At 51.5% G+C, this 13,894-nt stretch overlaps 1 protein-coding gene across 1 annotated transcript in view; it reads left to right on the top strand.

The window, feature by feature from the left end:
* ARHGAP23 (Rho GTPase activating protein 23) overlaps nucleotides 1-6,604 on the top strand; it is a 71,948-nt gene extending 65,344 nt beyond the window's left edge. Inside the window, 3 exon segments of the mRNA XM_053893360.1 lie at nucleotides 20-51; nucleotides 4,113-4,355; nucleotides 4,357-6,604. Of these exon segments, the coding sequence (XP_053749335.1) occupies nucleotides 20-51; nucleotides 4,113-4,355; nucleotides 4,357-5,148 (1,067 nt within the window). The 3' untranslated portion in view covers nucleotides 5,149-6,604.
* Nucleotides 6,605-13,894: the final 7,290 nt, after the last annotated feature.

The following is a 13,894-nucleotide window of genomic DNA, read 5'->3' as shown; positions in this document are numbered from 1 at the left end:
TTCTCTCTCTCACCAACAGATTCTACCACCTGCAGTCCAGCCAAGTCCAAGGTAAGTGCCAAAGCAATTCTGAAGCTTTCTCCCTGCTTAAGCCGTCCCACTTCTTGATTTTGGCCAAGGGAATGGGGAGAATTGCCGTTGGATGCTGAGGAAGTTGCTGGTCACAGGGAAGGAAAGTAGGAGGTACTGTGGGTACCGTGGTAAGCAGAGAAGTCACTCACCGTGGCCGTGCTGGGTGAGGCATCTGGTGGAGTAGAAGGATCCGGCCTGGGAGTTAAGCGACCAGGTGGCCAGGGGCAGTGTTCCCAGTGGCTAAAAGCGCACAGTCCGCGGTGCCTGGGTGGCTCAGTCGATTAAGGGTCCGACTCTTGATTTCGGCTCAGGTCATGATCTCACGGCTCATGAGATCGAGGCCCGTGTTGGGTTCCGTGCTGTTAGCGCCTGCTTGGGATTCTCTGTCTCCCTGTCTCTCTCTGCCCCTCCCCCCACTCGCGCTCTCTCTCAAAATAAATAATTTAAAAATTAAAAAGAAAGAAAAAAAGCACAGACAGTCCTGGGTCTGAGTCCTGCCTCCACCACTTAGCTTCAGGACATCAGGCAAGTTGTTTAACCCCTTTTCTGATCCTCAGCTGCTCACCTGTCAATGAAGTGTAATATTTCTTCTTATAGCCACAAGTATGTCTGCTGTACTTAATATTCTTTTTGGAGGGCCCAAAGCAGGCAGAAGGAAGGAAATAATAAAGATAAGAGGATAAATCAATGAAATTGAAAACAACTGAGAAAATCAATGAACCTGAAGCTGGTGTTTTGAACCAGCTCTCACAGCCAGCTACTCGCCGTCCAGGGCCTGCCCTCTGAGACAGAACCCATCAGGCAAGGATGTAGAGCTTGATGGCCAAGGGGGTTGGTGTCTTAGCTCTGGCTGCCATAACAAAATACCACAGACTGGATGGCTTAAATGAGAGAAATTTATTTTCTCACAGTTCTTTTATTATTATATATTTTTTCATGTTTACTTTTGAGAGAGACAGAGACCGAATGTCTCTTGAGAGCGGGCCAGGGGCAGAGACAGGGAGACGCAGAATCCGAAGCAGGCTCCGGGCTCTGAGTTGTCAGCACGGAGCTCGACTCGGGGCTCGAACTCATGAACTGTGAGATCATGACCTGAGCTGAAGTCAGACGCTTAACCGACTGAGCCGCCCAGGCGCCCCATTTTTTCTCACAGTTCTTGAGGCTAGATGTCCAAGATCAAGGGGTCAGCATGGTCAGTTTCTGGTGAGAGCTCTCTTTCTGTCTTGTACATGGCCGCCTTCTTGCTGTGTCCTCATACAGCAAAGAGAGATTACAATAGAGAAAGCTCTCCGGTGTCTCTTTCTATAAGAGCACTAATGCCACCACAAGGGCATGACCTCATTACCTCCCAAAGGCCCCATCTCCAAATACTATCCCACTGGGGGGTAGGGCGTCAGCATACGAATTTGGGGAAGGGGACACAATTCTGTTCATAGTAGTGGGTGAAATCACTAAACTCTGGTGATTGAACTGGACTCATGTCTGTCCGGGTCTCTAAGCACTGGCCAGGTCCCAGCGAGCCCAGTGTGCCTGACACGCAGTGTGCCTGGGGGGACGGGGAGCTCACTCCGTCATAAGACTTCTACGGCAGGGAGCAAGTTCATTATAGTGACCTGAATCTAGCCCACCCATCGCTCCTGCTAGCCCCCTGGTTTCCCGTAGCCTCTCCTGGGCTGACGCCTTGGCCTTTATGTGAATGTACCGACCTCTACATTCCTGGAAGTGACCATTATGACTGCTCTGCTTCTGTAACTAGCTGGGATGAGAGGATAATTTGATCAGATGGTCCTAGTGGCCTCACAAGCGCCTCAGAGAGCACTGGCCAGAAAAGACCGTGGCACTGGCTACCCTGTGCCTCAGGTTGATCAGAGCAGAACTGCCAGATCGCACAACTCCGGGGATTGCCTTCTGGAGCCGTGCAGCATTGACCGCCGTGGCCCAGGAGCCGCATGCCTATGAATCCTGACTCCCTGACATGCTTTAGCTTCCTCAGAACCAGCTGATGTGAGAGAGAGTACATAGGATGCGGTGGCCACACGAGGCATCTCTGTGTCTCCATTATTATACCGTGGCTGAAACAGGAGGTGACCTGTGAGAAGGGGTCACAGGGCAGGTCATTCCAGCCCAGCAGGGGGACCAGTTTCAGCCTGTGCTTATGCACGGCCTTCTGTGTTGAGGGGACTGCATTCACCCATTTGTCCATTCACTTAACATTTATGTATGTATGTATGTATGTTTGGGGGTGGGGGCAGAGAGCGAGGGAAAGAGAGAATCCCAAGCAGGCTCTGTACTGTCAGTGTAGAGCCCGAAGCTGAGCTTGAACTCATAGAGTGAGATCATGACCTGAGCTGAAATCAAGAGTTGGATGCTCAACGGACTGAGCCACCCAGGCGCCCCCAGTCACTTAACGTTTAGTGAGCACCTGTTATGTGCGGGCACTGCACTAGGAGTCATGGACACACACACAAAGAGGCCACAGACCTTGCTCTCAAGGAACTCTGAGTGTGATACAGATGATGTGGAAACAGAGCTATTCCGATGGGAGAAGAGCAGGTGTAGGTGTGTTTTCAAAGGCCATGGGAGGGCTGAGAGGTGGCTGTACAGAGGATGCCATATTTGAGCTGGGCCTAGGAAGAGGGCTAAGAGCTCATACGGCAATAGACGGGCAGGGAGAGGGGGCGGTGGTGGCTCAGGGCAAGTCAGTGTGGCAGGTGGGCATCGCCAGAGTGAAGGGTTGCGGTTAGGGTAGGGAGGGCTGGCAAAGCGGGCAACAGGTTGTAAAGGGCCCTGTGTCTGGGCTTCATCCTGGGGGAGGTGGGGGGCCCTGCAGAGTCTGGAGGTGATCAGATTCCTGCCTTGCCTAGAAGGACTGACTGCTCTAGAGGAGGGGGGACTGGGGTAAGGCAAGGCTGGAGGCAGGGACCCCTATCAGGAGATGGCAGAAAGACCCAGAAAAGGCAGAGCAAGGGCCTGGACAGAGGATGGTGAGGATGAGCTGGCTTTGGGAGTCACTTCAGGAAAACTGAGAAGCAGCAGGGAAGGAGAAGGAGGCAGGGAACCACCTGAAGGTGGGGAACATGAATGCAGGTCGTTTGGGGCAGGTGTAGGGAGCCTAGTGTAGTAGTTGTAGATAGGTGAGTTTCAGGTGCCTACAGACACTTTGCTAGAGATGGATTTGCCATTGGAAGAAGAGTTCTGGAGCTCAAGAGATAGTTTGGTGTTGGCCCGTGAGGGTCCCCGTGGGCTCTGCTGGGGCATCACGGAAGGACAGGACCAGAAAACACTCACAGGACTTAGCAGTGACAGTGCAGCAGGAAGTTGCCCCGCGTGGGGTTGGAAATCACTGTTTGGGGGCGCCTTCAATCCGATCGTTCAGACTGTTCAGAACTGGGTAGCCCCTTCTGGCAGCCGAGCCGGCCAGATTGATGTGGGGTTGGGGACTGTGGGTGGGGGCCCCGGTGGGATGGCTGAAATGCAGTGGGCTGTAGTGGGAAGGGGAAGTGAACTTGGGCCCGTTGCCCTGGAGAGGCCCATACCTACTGCCTAGGTGGAAAGGCAGGTTTCCCAGGTGGGAGTGAGTGGAGATGGAAGGGGTAGAAGCCATGGGGGGAGAGACGTCCCTGCCAGGCTCTGGTGACTATAACCGGGGCTGGTATATATTAAATGGGTTCAAACTGTCAAGTGTATTCACTGTTGAGAGGCTATTATCACCAGAGCTGTGTCTGCAAGGATTAATCTAGCGCTGGGCTTGGGGAATGGAGTGGACGTTGGGGCGGAGGTGAGGGACCAGGCCCCAGCTCACAGGAAGGAGCCGAGAGTCTGGATTGAGACCAGAGTGGGTACCGGAGGGGACTGGGATATTGAGGGGGGCCGCGTCTCGCCGGCTCCCGGCTGGGTAGGGACGCTCCCACTGGGACAGCCATCAGGGAGGAAGGGCTTAGGACGCCGGGGAGGGTGGGTGGGGGTGGGGGAGCGGGGCCGGCTTGGGACCTGCCGCGGTGCGGGGGCGCCTCCTGCATGCTGACCTGTCTCCCGCGCAGGGCTCGTGGGCCCCCAAGAAGGAGCCGTACGCCCGGGAGATGCTGGCGATCTCCTTCATCTCGGCGGTCAACCGCAAGCGGAAGAAGCGGCGGGAGGCGCGGGGACTGGGCAGCAGCACCGACGACGACTCGGAGCAGGAGGCGCACAAGCCCGAGGCGGGGGCGCCGGCGCCGGGGGCGCGGGACCAGCCGGAGGGGCCGCTGCCGGGCGCAGCCGCCTCCGAGGCCCCGGGGCGCCTCAGCCCCCCCGGCGGCGCCGGACGAGCGACCGGCCGCGGACACGCGCTCCATCGTCTCGGGCTACTCCACCCTGTCCACCATGGACCGCAGCGTGTGCTCGGGCGCCGGGGGCCGGCGGCCGGGCGCGGGGGACGAGGCGGACGACGAGCGCAGCGAGCTGAGCCACGTGGAGACGGACACGGAGGCCGGCGCGGGGCCCGGGGGGCGCCCGGCGCGCCGGCCCTCCTTCAGCTCGCACCGCCTCATGCCCTGCGACACCCTGGCGCGCCGCCGCCTGTCCCGCAGCCGCCCGGACGGCGAGGGCGCGGGCGCGGGGCGGGGCGGCCCCCGGGCCGCCGAGCCGCCGGGCTCGGCCTCGTCCAGCAGCCAGGAGTCGCTGCGCCCCCCGGCGGCCGCGGCGGTGGCGGCGCTGGGCTCGCGGCCGTCGCGCATCGAGGCTCTGCGGCTGCGCCTCCGCGGCACCGCCGACGATATGCTCGCCGTGCGGCTGCGGCGGCCGCTGTCGCCGGAGACGCGGCGGCGCCGGAGCAGCTGGCGGCGCCACACGGTGGTGGTGCAGAGCCCGCTGACCGACCTCAACTTCAACGAGTGGAAGGAGCTGGGCGGGGGCGGCGCCCCGGAGCCCGCGGGCCCTCGGGCGCACAGCGACAACAAGGACTCGGGCCTCAGCAGCCTGGAGTCCACCAAGGCCCGGGCGCCGTCGTCCGCGGCCTCGCTGCCGCCCGGGGACCCGGGGGCCCTGCAGAGCCAGCCTCCGCGCCGCTCGGCCGCCTCCCGCCTCCATCAGTGTCTGTGACCAGCCCCCCGCCCCGCGCCGGTCCCTCTACCCCAGTCTTCTCTGGCTTGCCCCCCCTCTCTTGTCCCCGGTGCATCTGGCGCTGCAGGCCGCGTCTCTAGTTTGTGTGCGGGATCGGTAGGGGGCGGGCAGACGAGAAGGCCCCGGCTGGGACAGGGAGTGGGAGCGGGAGCGGGAGCGGGAGGGAGGGGGACACCCCGGAGGTAAGAGGAGTGGGGAGAGGAGAGGGGACAGGCTGCTGGAGCTCTGTGACAGAGTGGGCCCTCTGGGGGTCTGCACTTAGAGACCCTTGTTGGCCATGGGGTGTGGATAGGGAACCACCCCCCTCCCGAGTCTCAGTCCCGGACTAAAGGAAAGACCCGGGGTGATGCTGGTTCTTCGCTTCTTTCCTCCGTGCCTCTCCATTAGCTCTTGGCTCCTAGCTAAGGTGGGGAGGTGATGTAGGGTCATCGTGTCCATGGGCGGAGGGGGTATGTGTGCGAGTGTGCTAGTCACTGTCAGAAGGTGTTTCCAGTAGCAACTTCTGCCTCTCCTGCCCCTTGTTGCCCAACCCCACCACATACAGCAGCCCCCCACCCCCACCCCTCCCGCCTTCGGTGCATCCAGGGATCCTGCCCCTGCCGCTTGTCAGAGCCAGAGAAGGAAGTTAGGGCCACTCCACAGAGGCGGAACTGAGACTCCTACCAGGGTTGTTCCCCTCACCAACTTTTTGCCAACCTCTAAACCACCCTCACTAAGCGTGTTGACCATGGGAGCTGGCTGCCGATTCCCCAGTTTTGGGAGGGTCCAGGGTACCCCCTGCTAGATCTCCCTTGTCCCTCTCTTTGTTCTTCCAGCTGTGCCTGCTGCTTCCACAATTCAGGCACACAGACCCCCCCACCTTCTATTTAGGAGGGGGTGTAGTGAACATCCCTGGTGTCTCTCTCTCTCTCTCTCTCTCTCACTCACTCATACACAAACACACACACACACACACACTGATTTATGGGGTCTGAGCTGGGCTGTTCCTTCAGGATGGGCGGGACCCAGCCCCCTCTTCTCCCCACACGTTGTAAATAGACCTCAGACCACCAGGCCTCCCCACACACGCCCTCACTTACCCCAGGGAAGCCCAGGTGGGGTTGTGAACCTCACTGCCACGTCTATCAGTCTTCTTGTTTTATGCAAAGATTTGCTGTAAAGTAGATTTCTCTTCCCCCCCCCCACCCTTTTACTGTAAATATTGTCTCTAAATGTGTAACATATTATAAAGAATTTATAAGGATTTTTAAAGATGTTTTGCTCATTTAAAAAAGTGTTGTAACAGTGTTGGAAAAGCCTCTGGCCCCACGTGCGCATGTCTCCTTTCACTGTGTCCTTGACACACCTCTCTAGGCGACAACTAAGATTTCCTGCTTCTGAAAAGTCCTGTCTTAAAAGTATAGTCTATATCTTGGAAATAAATGGCCTTCCTCGAGGCATGAGTCATCGGTGTCATTTGATTCGGAGGGAGGAAGGGGCCAGAGTGGGGCCGGCTGGGGGAAGTGGGGAGGGGCTGGCCCACGGAAGGAGGGCAGTGGGGGCTGGACCCGGTGGCGGCAGAGTGGAGGCAAGCCTCTACCTCCTGGGAGCTTTGTAGGTGTCCTTGGGGACTCGCCCTGGGTCTTGGGAGTGGTCCAGCGGTGCTGCCCAGCAGATGCTGTTGATGGGCCCATCCTGGCTGGCTGCCATCACAGGCTCTCCAGGCCCGTGCAGTATCCCAAGACCACAAGAATGGGTTTTGCCGGTGGTCTTAGTCACGGGTAATTTACAACACGGGATGGGTTTCCTTCAAAAGAAACATTTTTACTGTTTATTTTTTTTTTGAGAGAGACAGAGTGTGAGTGGGAGAGGGGCAGAGAGAGGCAGACACAGAATCTGGAGCAGGCTCTAGGCTCTGAGCTGTCTGCCCAGAGCCCGACATGGGGCTCGGGCCCGCGAACTGTGAGATCATGACCTGAGCCAAAGTCGGATGCTTAACCGACTGAGCCGCCCAGGCGCCCCAGGGGGTGGGTTTCCTTCATTGTCATGGTTCTACAGTTGCCCCTGCCAGCTTCCGGGCTGCCTCTGATGAGCCTAGTATCTTGTAGGAAAAACAGGTGGCATTCATCAAAGAGAAACTTCGAGAGCCCTGGAGGTGGCTAGAATGCTCCTTCCTTTCTCTGCCCACCCCCCTGTTGTTTTTGTTTGGCAAATGACCCAACAGCTAGGGCTGTGGGCTCACATCAGCCCCAAGGGCTTTGCAAGTCCTGAGTCCTGCAACACTTTGGAGCACTGTCTCATTGGTATCTCCATTTTATATACGAGGAAACTAAGGCACAGAGAAGTGACGTGACCTGTCCAAGGTCACACAGCTAGTACGTTGGTGGAGCCAGGTTAAATCTAAGCCCAGAGAAAAGACATAAGGATAAGGTCACCTGCCCACTGGGCCACCTTCTCCCCACTGTAGTTAGGCTTTGGATGAAAATGGATCAAAACATTGTGCTCTCCCAAAACAAAGGGAAATGAAGACCTCTCCAGTAAAGAGAGACAATTCGTCGTTAGCAGGCTTGCTCTATGAGGAATACTCCAGGGGGCTCTGCAAGCTGAAATAAACGTACACTAGATGGTAACTTGAATGCACACAAAGAACACCAACAAGGGTAACTGCGTAGGTATTATGAAAGTATAAACATTTTCATTTGTAACGCTTTTTTTTTTTTTTTTTTTTTTTGCCATTAAAAGGCAACTGCATAGAGGAGCCTGGCTTAGTCAGACCACCCAGCTCTTGATCTCAGGGTCATGAGTTTGAGCCCCACGTTGGGTGTAGAGATTGCTTAAAAATAAAATTTCAGGGGCACCTGGCTGGCTCAGTCGGGAGAGCTCGCGGTTGTGAGTTCAAGCTCCACTTTGGGCGTGGAGCCTACTTTAAAATAAAATAAAATCTCAAGCCTATTATTTAAAAAAAATAAATAAAAGGCAACTGCATAAAGCAATAATTACAAAACTGTGTTGGCAGGCTTGTAAGGCGTAGAGGTGAGATTTCTATGACAATAATAGTACAAAGGTGTGGGAAGAAATGGAGCTGTACTCAAGCAAAGTTTTTGTACGCTACTAAAATTAACTCAGGATTTATCCAAACTATATTATTACTATTTTTTAATGTTTATTTTTGAGAGAGAGAGAGAGAGACAGAGTGTGAACGGGGGAAAGGACAAAGAGAGAGGGAGACGCAGAATCCAAAGCAGGCTCCAGGCTCTGAGCTGTCAGCACAGAGCCTGACGCAGAACTTGAACCCACAAACCTGTGAGATCGTGACCTGAGCCAAAGTCAGACCCTTAACCTACTGAGCCACCCAGGCACCCCCCCAAACTGTATTATTTATTTTATTTTTTAATTTTATTATTATTATTATTATTATTATTTTGGTACTAGAAAATATCTAAACAAAAGAAGGCAGGAATCGAGAAATAGAAGAGAACAACAAAGAACCCCATAAGACATGGGAAAAAAATAGCAAAATGGCAGACATAAATTCTACCTTCTCAGTAATTACATTGGATGTAAATGGGGCAAACAGCCCAATCAAAGGCGGAGATCGGCAGAATAGATTTAAAAACGTGATCAGACTGCGTGCTGTTTCCTTTAGATTCAGAGACACAAGAAAGTTTAAAGTAAAAAGATGCCACGCAGAGTTACCGACAGAGAGCTAGAGTAGCTATGCAAGTTTGCGACAAAATAGCTATTAAGGAGGCAAACACTATTATTCAAGACAAGAAGGACATTTATAATGATAAAAGGGTTTATCAAGAAGATGAAATTATTGTAAATACATATGCTTCTCACAACAAAATTTGGAGCAGACACAGAATTTAAGGGAAAGCAAGCCATTCAAAATAATGGTTGCAGACGTCGGTACCTACCTTCAGTAACAGAACAACGAGGCAGAAGATCAGTAAGGAAGTAAAATATCGGACGCCTGCAAACCAATTAGACCTAACAGATATAGCTAAAGAAGATTCCACCCAACAGCAGGATACACACTTTTTCTCAAGGGCACATGGAACATTCTCCAGGATAGACCATATGCTAGGGTGTAAAACAAGCCTCGAGAAATTTAAGAGGATTGAAATCACGCGAAGTTTGCTCTCCAACCACAGTGGAATTAAATTACAAATTAATATAACAGAAGGACTGTTGGGAAGTTCACAAATAGGTGGAAATAAAAAAGTTCACTCCTCAGTGGGTCGAAGGAGAAATCTGAGGCGAAATTAGAAATACCTTAAGATGAATGAAGGCAAAAACAGAACATGTGTGAGTTTATGGGATGCAACTCGAGCAGCACTTCCAGGGAAATTTATAGGTGTAAATGTGTGTATTAGAAAAGAAGAAAGAGGGGCTCCTGGGTGGCTCAGTTGGTTAAGCGTCCGACTTGGCTCAGGTCATGATCTCACGATTCGTGGGTTCGAGCCCCACGTCGGGCTCTGTGCTGGCAGCTCGGAGCCTGGAGCCTGCTTCGGATTCTGTGTCTCCCTCTCTCTCTCTGCCCCTCCCCTGCTCTCAATCTCTCTCTCTCTCTCTCTCTCTCTCAAAAACAAATAAAACATTAAAAAAAATTAAAAGAAAAGAAGAAAGATTTCAAGTCGATAACCTAAACTTTTACCTTAGGAAACTAGAACGAGGGGTGCCTGGGTGGCTCAGCCCGTTGAACATCCGACTCTTGATTTTGGCTCAGGTCATGATCCCCGGGTCGTGGGATCGAGCCCCGAGTCAGGCTCTGCACCGAGTATGGAGCCTGCTTAGGATTCTCTCTCCCTCTCCCTCTGCCCCTCTCCCCCACTTTCTCTCTCTCTCTTTCAAAATAAAAAATAAAAAGAAACTAGAAAGAGAAAAGCAAACTAAACCTAAAGCAAGCCAAGGGAAGGACATAATAAAGATAAGAGTGGAAATAAATGAAATCGAAAATAGAAAAAAAAAATGGAGAAAATCAATAAGACTACAAGCGGGTTCCTGGAAAAGGTAAAAAAAAATTGACAAATGTTTAGCCAAACTGACTAAGGGAAAAAAAAGAGGGAGAGAGAGCAAAATCTCTGTCAATTTTACCTTTTCTAAGAACCAACTCTTGGTTTTATTAATTTTTATCATTTTAAATTAATTTTCTGTATTTTTCTAGTTTCGTTGCTCATTAAGGAAATGCAGATTATAACCACAGTGAAATACCACCTCACACCCACTAGGATGGCTTAAATCAAGAAACTAGAGGGGCGCCTGCGTGGCTTAGTTGGTTCAGTGTCTGACTTGGGCTCAGATCATGAGCTCATGGTTGGTGAGTTTGAGCTCCCCACTGGGCTCTGTGCTGACAGCTCAGAGTCCCCTCCAGAGCCTCTTTCCCCCTTGCTCTCTGCCCCTTCCCCGTTCATGCTCTCTCTCTCTCAAAAACAAACAGAAAAAAAAAATAGAAGAAAATAGAAAACAACAAGTGTTGGTGAGGATGTGGAGAAACAGGCACCCAGCTCGATTGTTAGTATGTAAACTAACACCACCGCTGCGGGAAATAGCTTGGCGGGTTCCTCAAAAAATTCAACACAGGAACACATGACGCACCAATGCCATCGCCCCGAGAGAAGTGAAAACATACGTCCGCCCAGAAACTTGTACGTGAATGTCTATAGCAGCGTTATTCATAGTAGCCAAAAGGTGGAAACAACCCAAATGTCCATAGATGAATGAACAGATAAACTGTCGTACGTATATACAACACTGTACTATTTGGCCGTAAAAAGGAACAAAGTCCGGATACGTGTGACAACTTGGGGAAACCTTGAAAAGTTATTCTGAGAGAAGCCAGACCCAAAAGGTCACAAATTATACGATGTCTTTTGTATGATATATATGGAGAGCAAACAACCCCCTAGGGACAGATTAGCGGTTACTAGGGAAAGGGGTGGGGTGGGGATGGGGCAAGGTTGCTTAGGTATGGGTTGTTTCATGGGGTGAAGAAGAAGTTTTGGAACCAGAGAGAGATAGTGGTTGCCCAACATTGTGAGTACACTGAATACTACTGAATTGTACACTTTAAAAAAGGTTAATTAGGGGCGCCTGGGTGGCTCAGTTGGTTAAGCATCCAACTTCGGCTCAGGTCATGATCTTGCGGTCCGTGAGTTTGAGCCCCGCGTCGGGCTCTGTGCTGACAGCTCAGAGCCTGGAGCCTGTTTCAGATTCTGTGTTTCCCTCTCTCTCTGACCCTCCCCCATTCATGCTGTCTCTCCCTGTCTCAAAAATAAATAAATGTTAAAAAAAAATTTTTTTTTTAAATAAAAAAGGTTAATTAAGGGCGCCTGGGTAGCTCAGTCGGTTTTAGCTCAGGTCATGATCTTGATTTTAGCTCAGGTCATAATCTCACAGTTCGTGAGATCGAGCCTTGTATCTGGCTCTTCGCTAACAGTGCAAAGCCTGCTTGGGATTCTCTCTCTCTCTGCCCCTCCCCCTCCTCTCTCAAAATAAATAAACATTAAAAGTTTGTTAAATGGCACTCTTTAAAAAAAGTAAATTAAAATGTTAATTAATTGTATGTGGTGTGAATTTAGTCTCAGTAAATTTTTTTAAATTTAAATTAAGGACGCTTATTAATATGATAGCATTAGAAATTAACGTGAATACTAAACTCAGAATAATTTTGGAAGATTTTTTTTTTTTTAAGAAAAGGAAGTCTTGGCGGGAATGTAGATTGGTGCAGCCACTGTGGAAAACAGTATGGAGGTTTCTCAAAAAATTAGAACTAGAAGTCCCACTTCTGGGTATTTGTCCCAAGGAAAGGAAAACATTAACTCAAAGAAATACACCCCCTGTTCATGGAAACAACTTAAGGGTTCATGGAGGAATGGATAAAGATGTGGTATTATACACACAATGGAAGGGGCGCCTGGGTGGCTCGGTCGGTTAAGCGTCCGACTTCGGCTCAGGTCATGATCTCACGGCCCGTGAGTTCGAGCCCCCGCGTCGGGCTCTGTGCTGACCGCTCAGAGCCTGCAGCCTGTTTCAGATTCTGTGTCTCCCTCTCTCTCTGCCCCTCCCCTGTTCATGCTCTGTCTCTCTCTGTCTCAAAAATAAATAAACGTTGAAAAAAAAATTTATACACACAATGGAATATTATTCGGCCATAAAAAAAGAATGAAACCTTGCCATTTGCAACAAATGGATGGATCTTGAGGGCATTAGACAAATACCATATGAGTGCACTTATATGTGAAATCTAAGCAACAAAAAAACCCAGCCTGGGGTGCCTGGGTGGCTCAGTTAAGTGTCCAGCTTCAGCTCGGGTCATGATCTCACCATTCCCAAGTTCGAGCCCCACGTTGGGCTCTGTGCTGACAGCTCAGAGACTGGAGCCTGTTTCAGATTCTCTCTCTCTCTCTCTGCCCCTCCCCCACTTGTGCTCTCTCTCTCTCTCTCTCTCTCAAAAATAAACATTAAAAAACATTAAAAAAAAAAAAACCCCAACCAAACAAAAAACAAGCTCATAGGTACAGAGCACAGATTGGTAGTTGCCAGAGGTGGGAGATAGGGGGTGGGTAAAATGGGTAAAAGGAGTCAAAAGGTACAAATAAGTTATATAGGTATAAGTTATATAGTAAATAAGTCATGGGGATCATGTATGGCATAATGACTACAGTTAATAATACCGTGTGGCATATTTGAAAGTAAAATGGGGGTAATGATCCCCACAGACCATGTTGTCAGGGGTAAAGAGACACTTAATAGAAGTGATGAGTATCGTAAAGGATGAAGAAAGTGTGACTGTTGGGAGGGAGAAGTCTTGGGTTTGAATTCTGACTCCATCATTTCATAGCTGCAAAGGCGCTGATACTCAGTTTCCCTTCCCTCAGCCAGAGATTTGTTAGCTTGAGTCCAGGCTGGCTTCACCTGCACGGCCAGATGGCTCTGCACTTACCCCTGCCCCTCGCCCGCCATCTTTTCTTGGCATCGCAGCCAGAGGTAACTTCTGAAATAGGGTCAGGTCACGTCAATGTCTTACTTAAAAGCGTCTGATCGGTTTCCGTGGCTCTGAGATGAAATGCACCTTCCTTAGCACATCCGCGGGATGCGGCTCCTATGGCGGGGTTTCTGCCCACCGCTCTGACCTCATGGCGTGCACCCTTTCCCCTCCTCACTCTACTTAGGGTTCCATCCATGTTCCAGACCCCACAGATTACTTCCTACCTCAGGACCTTCTGCCTGGGGCACTTCACCACCAGCTGCCACATACCCAGGCATCACTTTTTAAATTATTATGTTTATATATTTATTTTTCAAGGGAGAGAGAGAGAGAGAGAGAAAGCCGGGGAGGGGCTGAGAGCGAGCGTGAGAGAAATCTCAAGCCGGCTCCATGCGGTCAGCACAGAGCCCAGTGTAGGGCTTGAACTCACAAACTGTGAGATCATGACCCGAACTGAAACCAAGAGTCGGACGCCCAACTGACTGAGCCGCCCAGGCACCCCATCAGTCGTCATTCTTAAGGTCGCCACTCGAATGTGACCTCAGAGCTGGTCACCCTGTCTGAGTGGTCCCCCTCACTGTCACAACCTGTTTCCCTATGGCACTAGTCACCATCTGTCACGATTCTGCCCGGTATCTGCGTTCGTGTATTTTGGCGGGCTCCCCTCCTAAATGCTGCGCCCCAGTCCCAGTGAGGAAGGGACGAGCAGCACCGGCAAGCAGACATGCGGGAGGCGTTTGAAGGATGGATGAG

This window comes from Panthera pardus, unplaced genomic scaffold, assembly GCF_024362965.1.
Source record: "Panthera pardus isolate Hobbes unplaced genomic scaffold, ASM2436296v1 HiC_scaffold_3, whole genome shotgun sequence".
In the NCBI taxonomy this organism is placed as follows: domain Eukaryota; kingdom Metazoa; phylum Chordata; class Mammalia; order Carnivora; family Felidae; genus Panthera; species Panthera pardus.
Note: the sequence above shows the minus strand (reverse complement) of the source record. Positions and strands in the feature narration are given on the sequence as shown.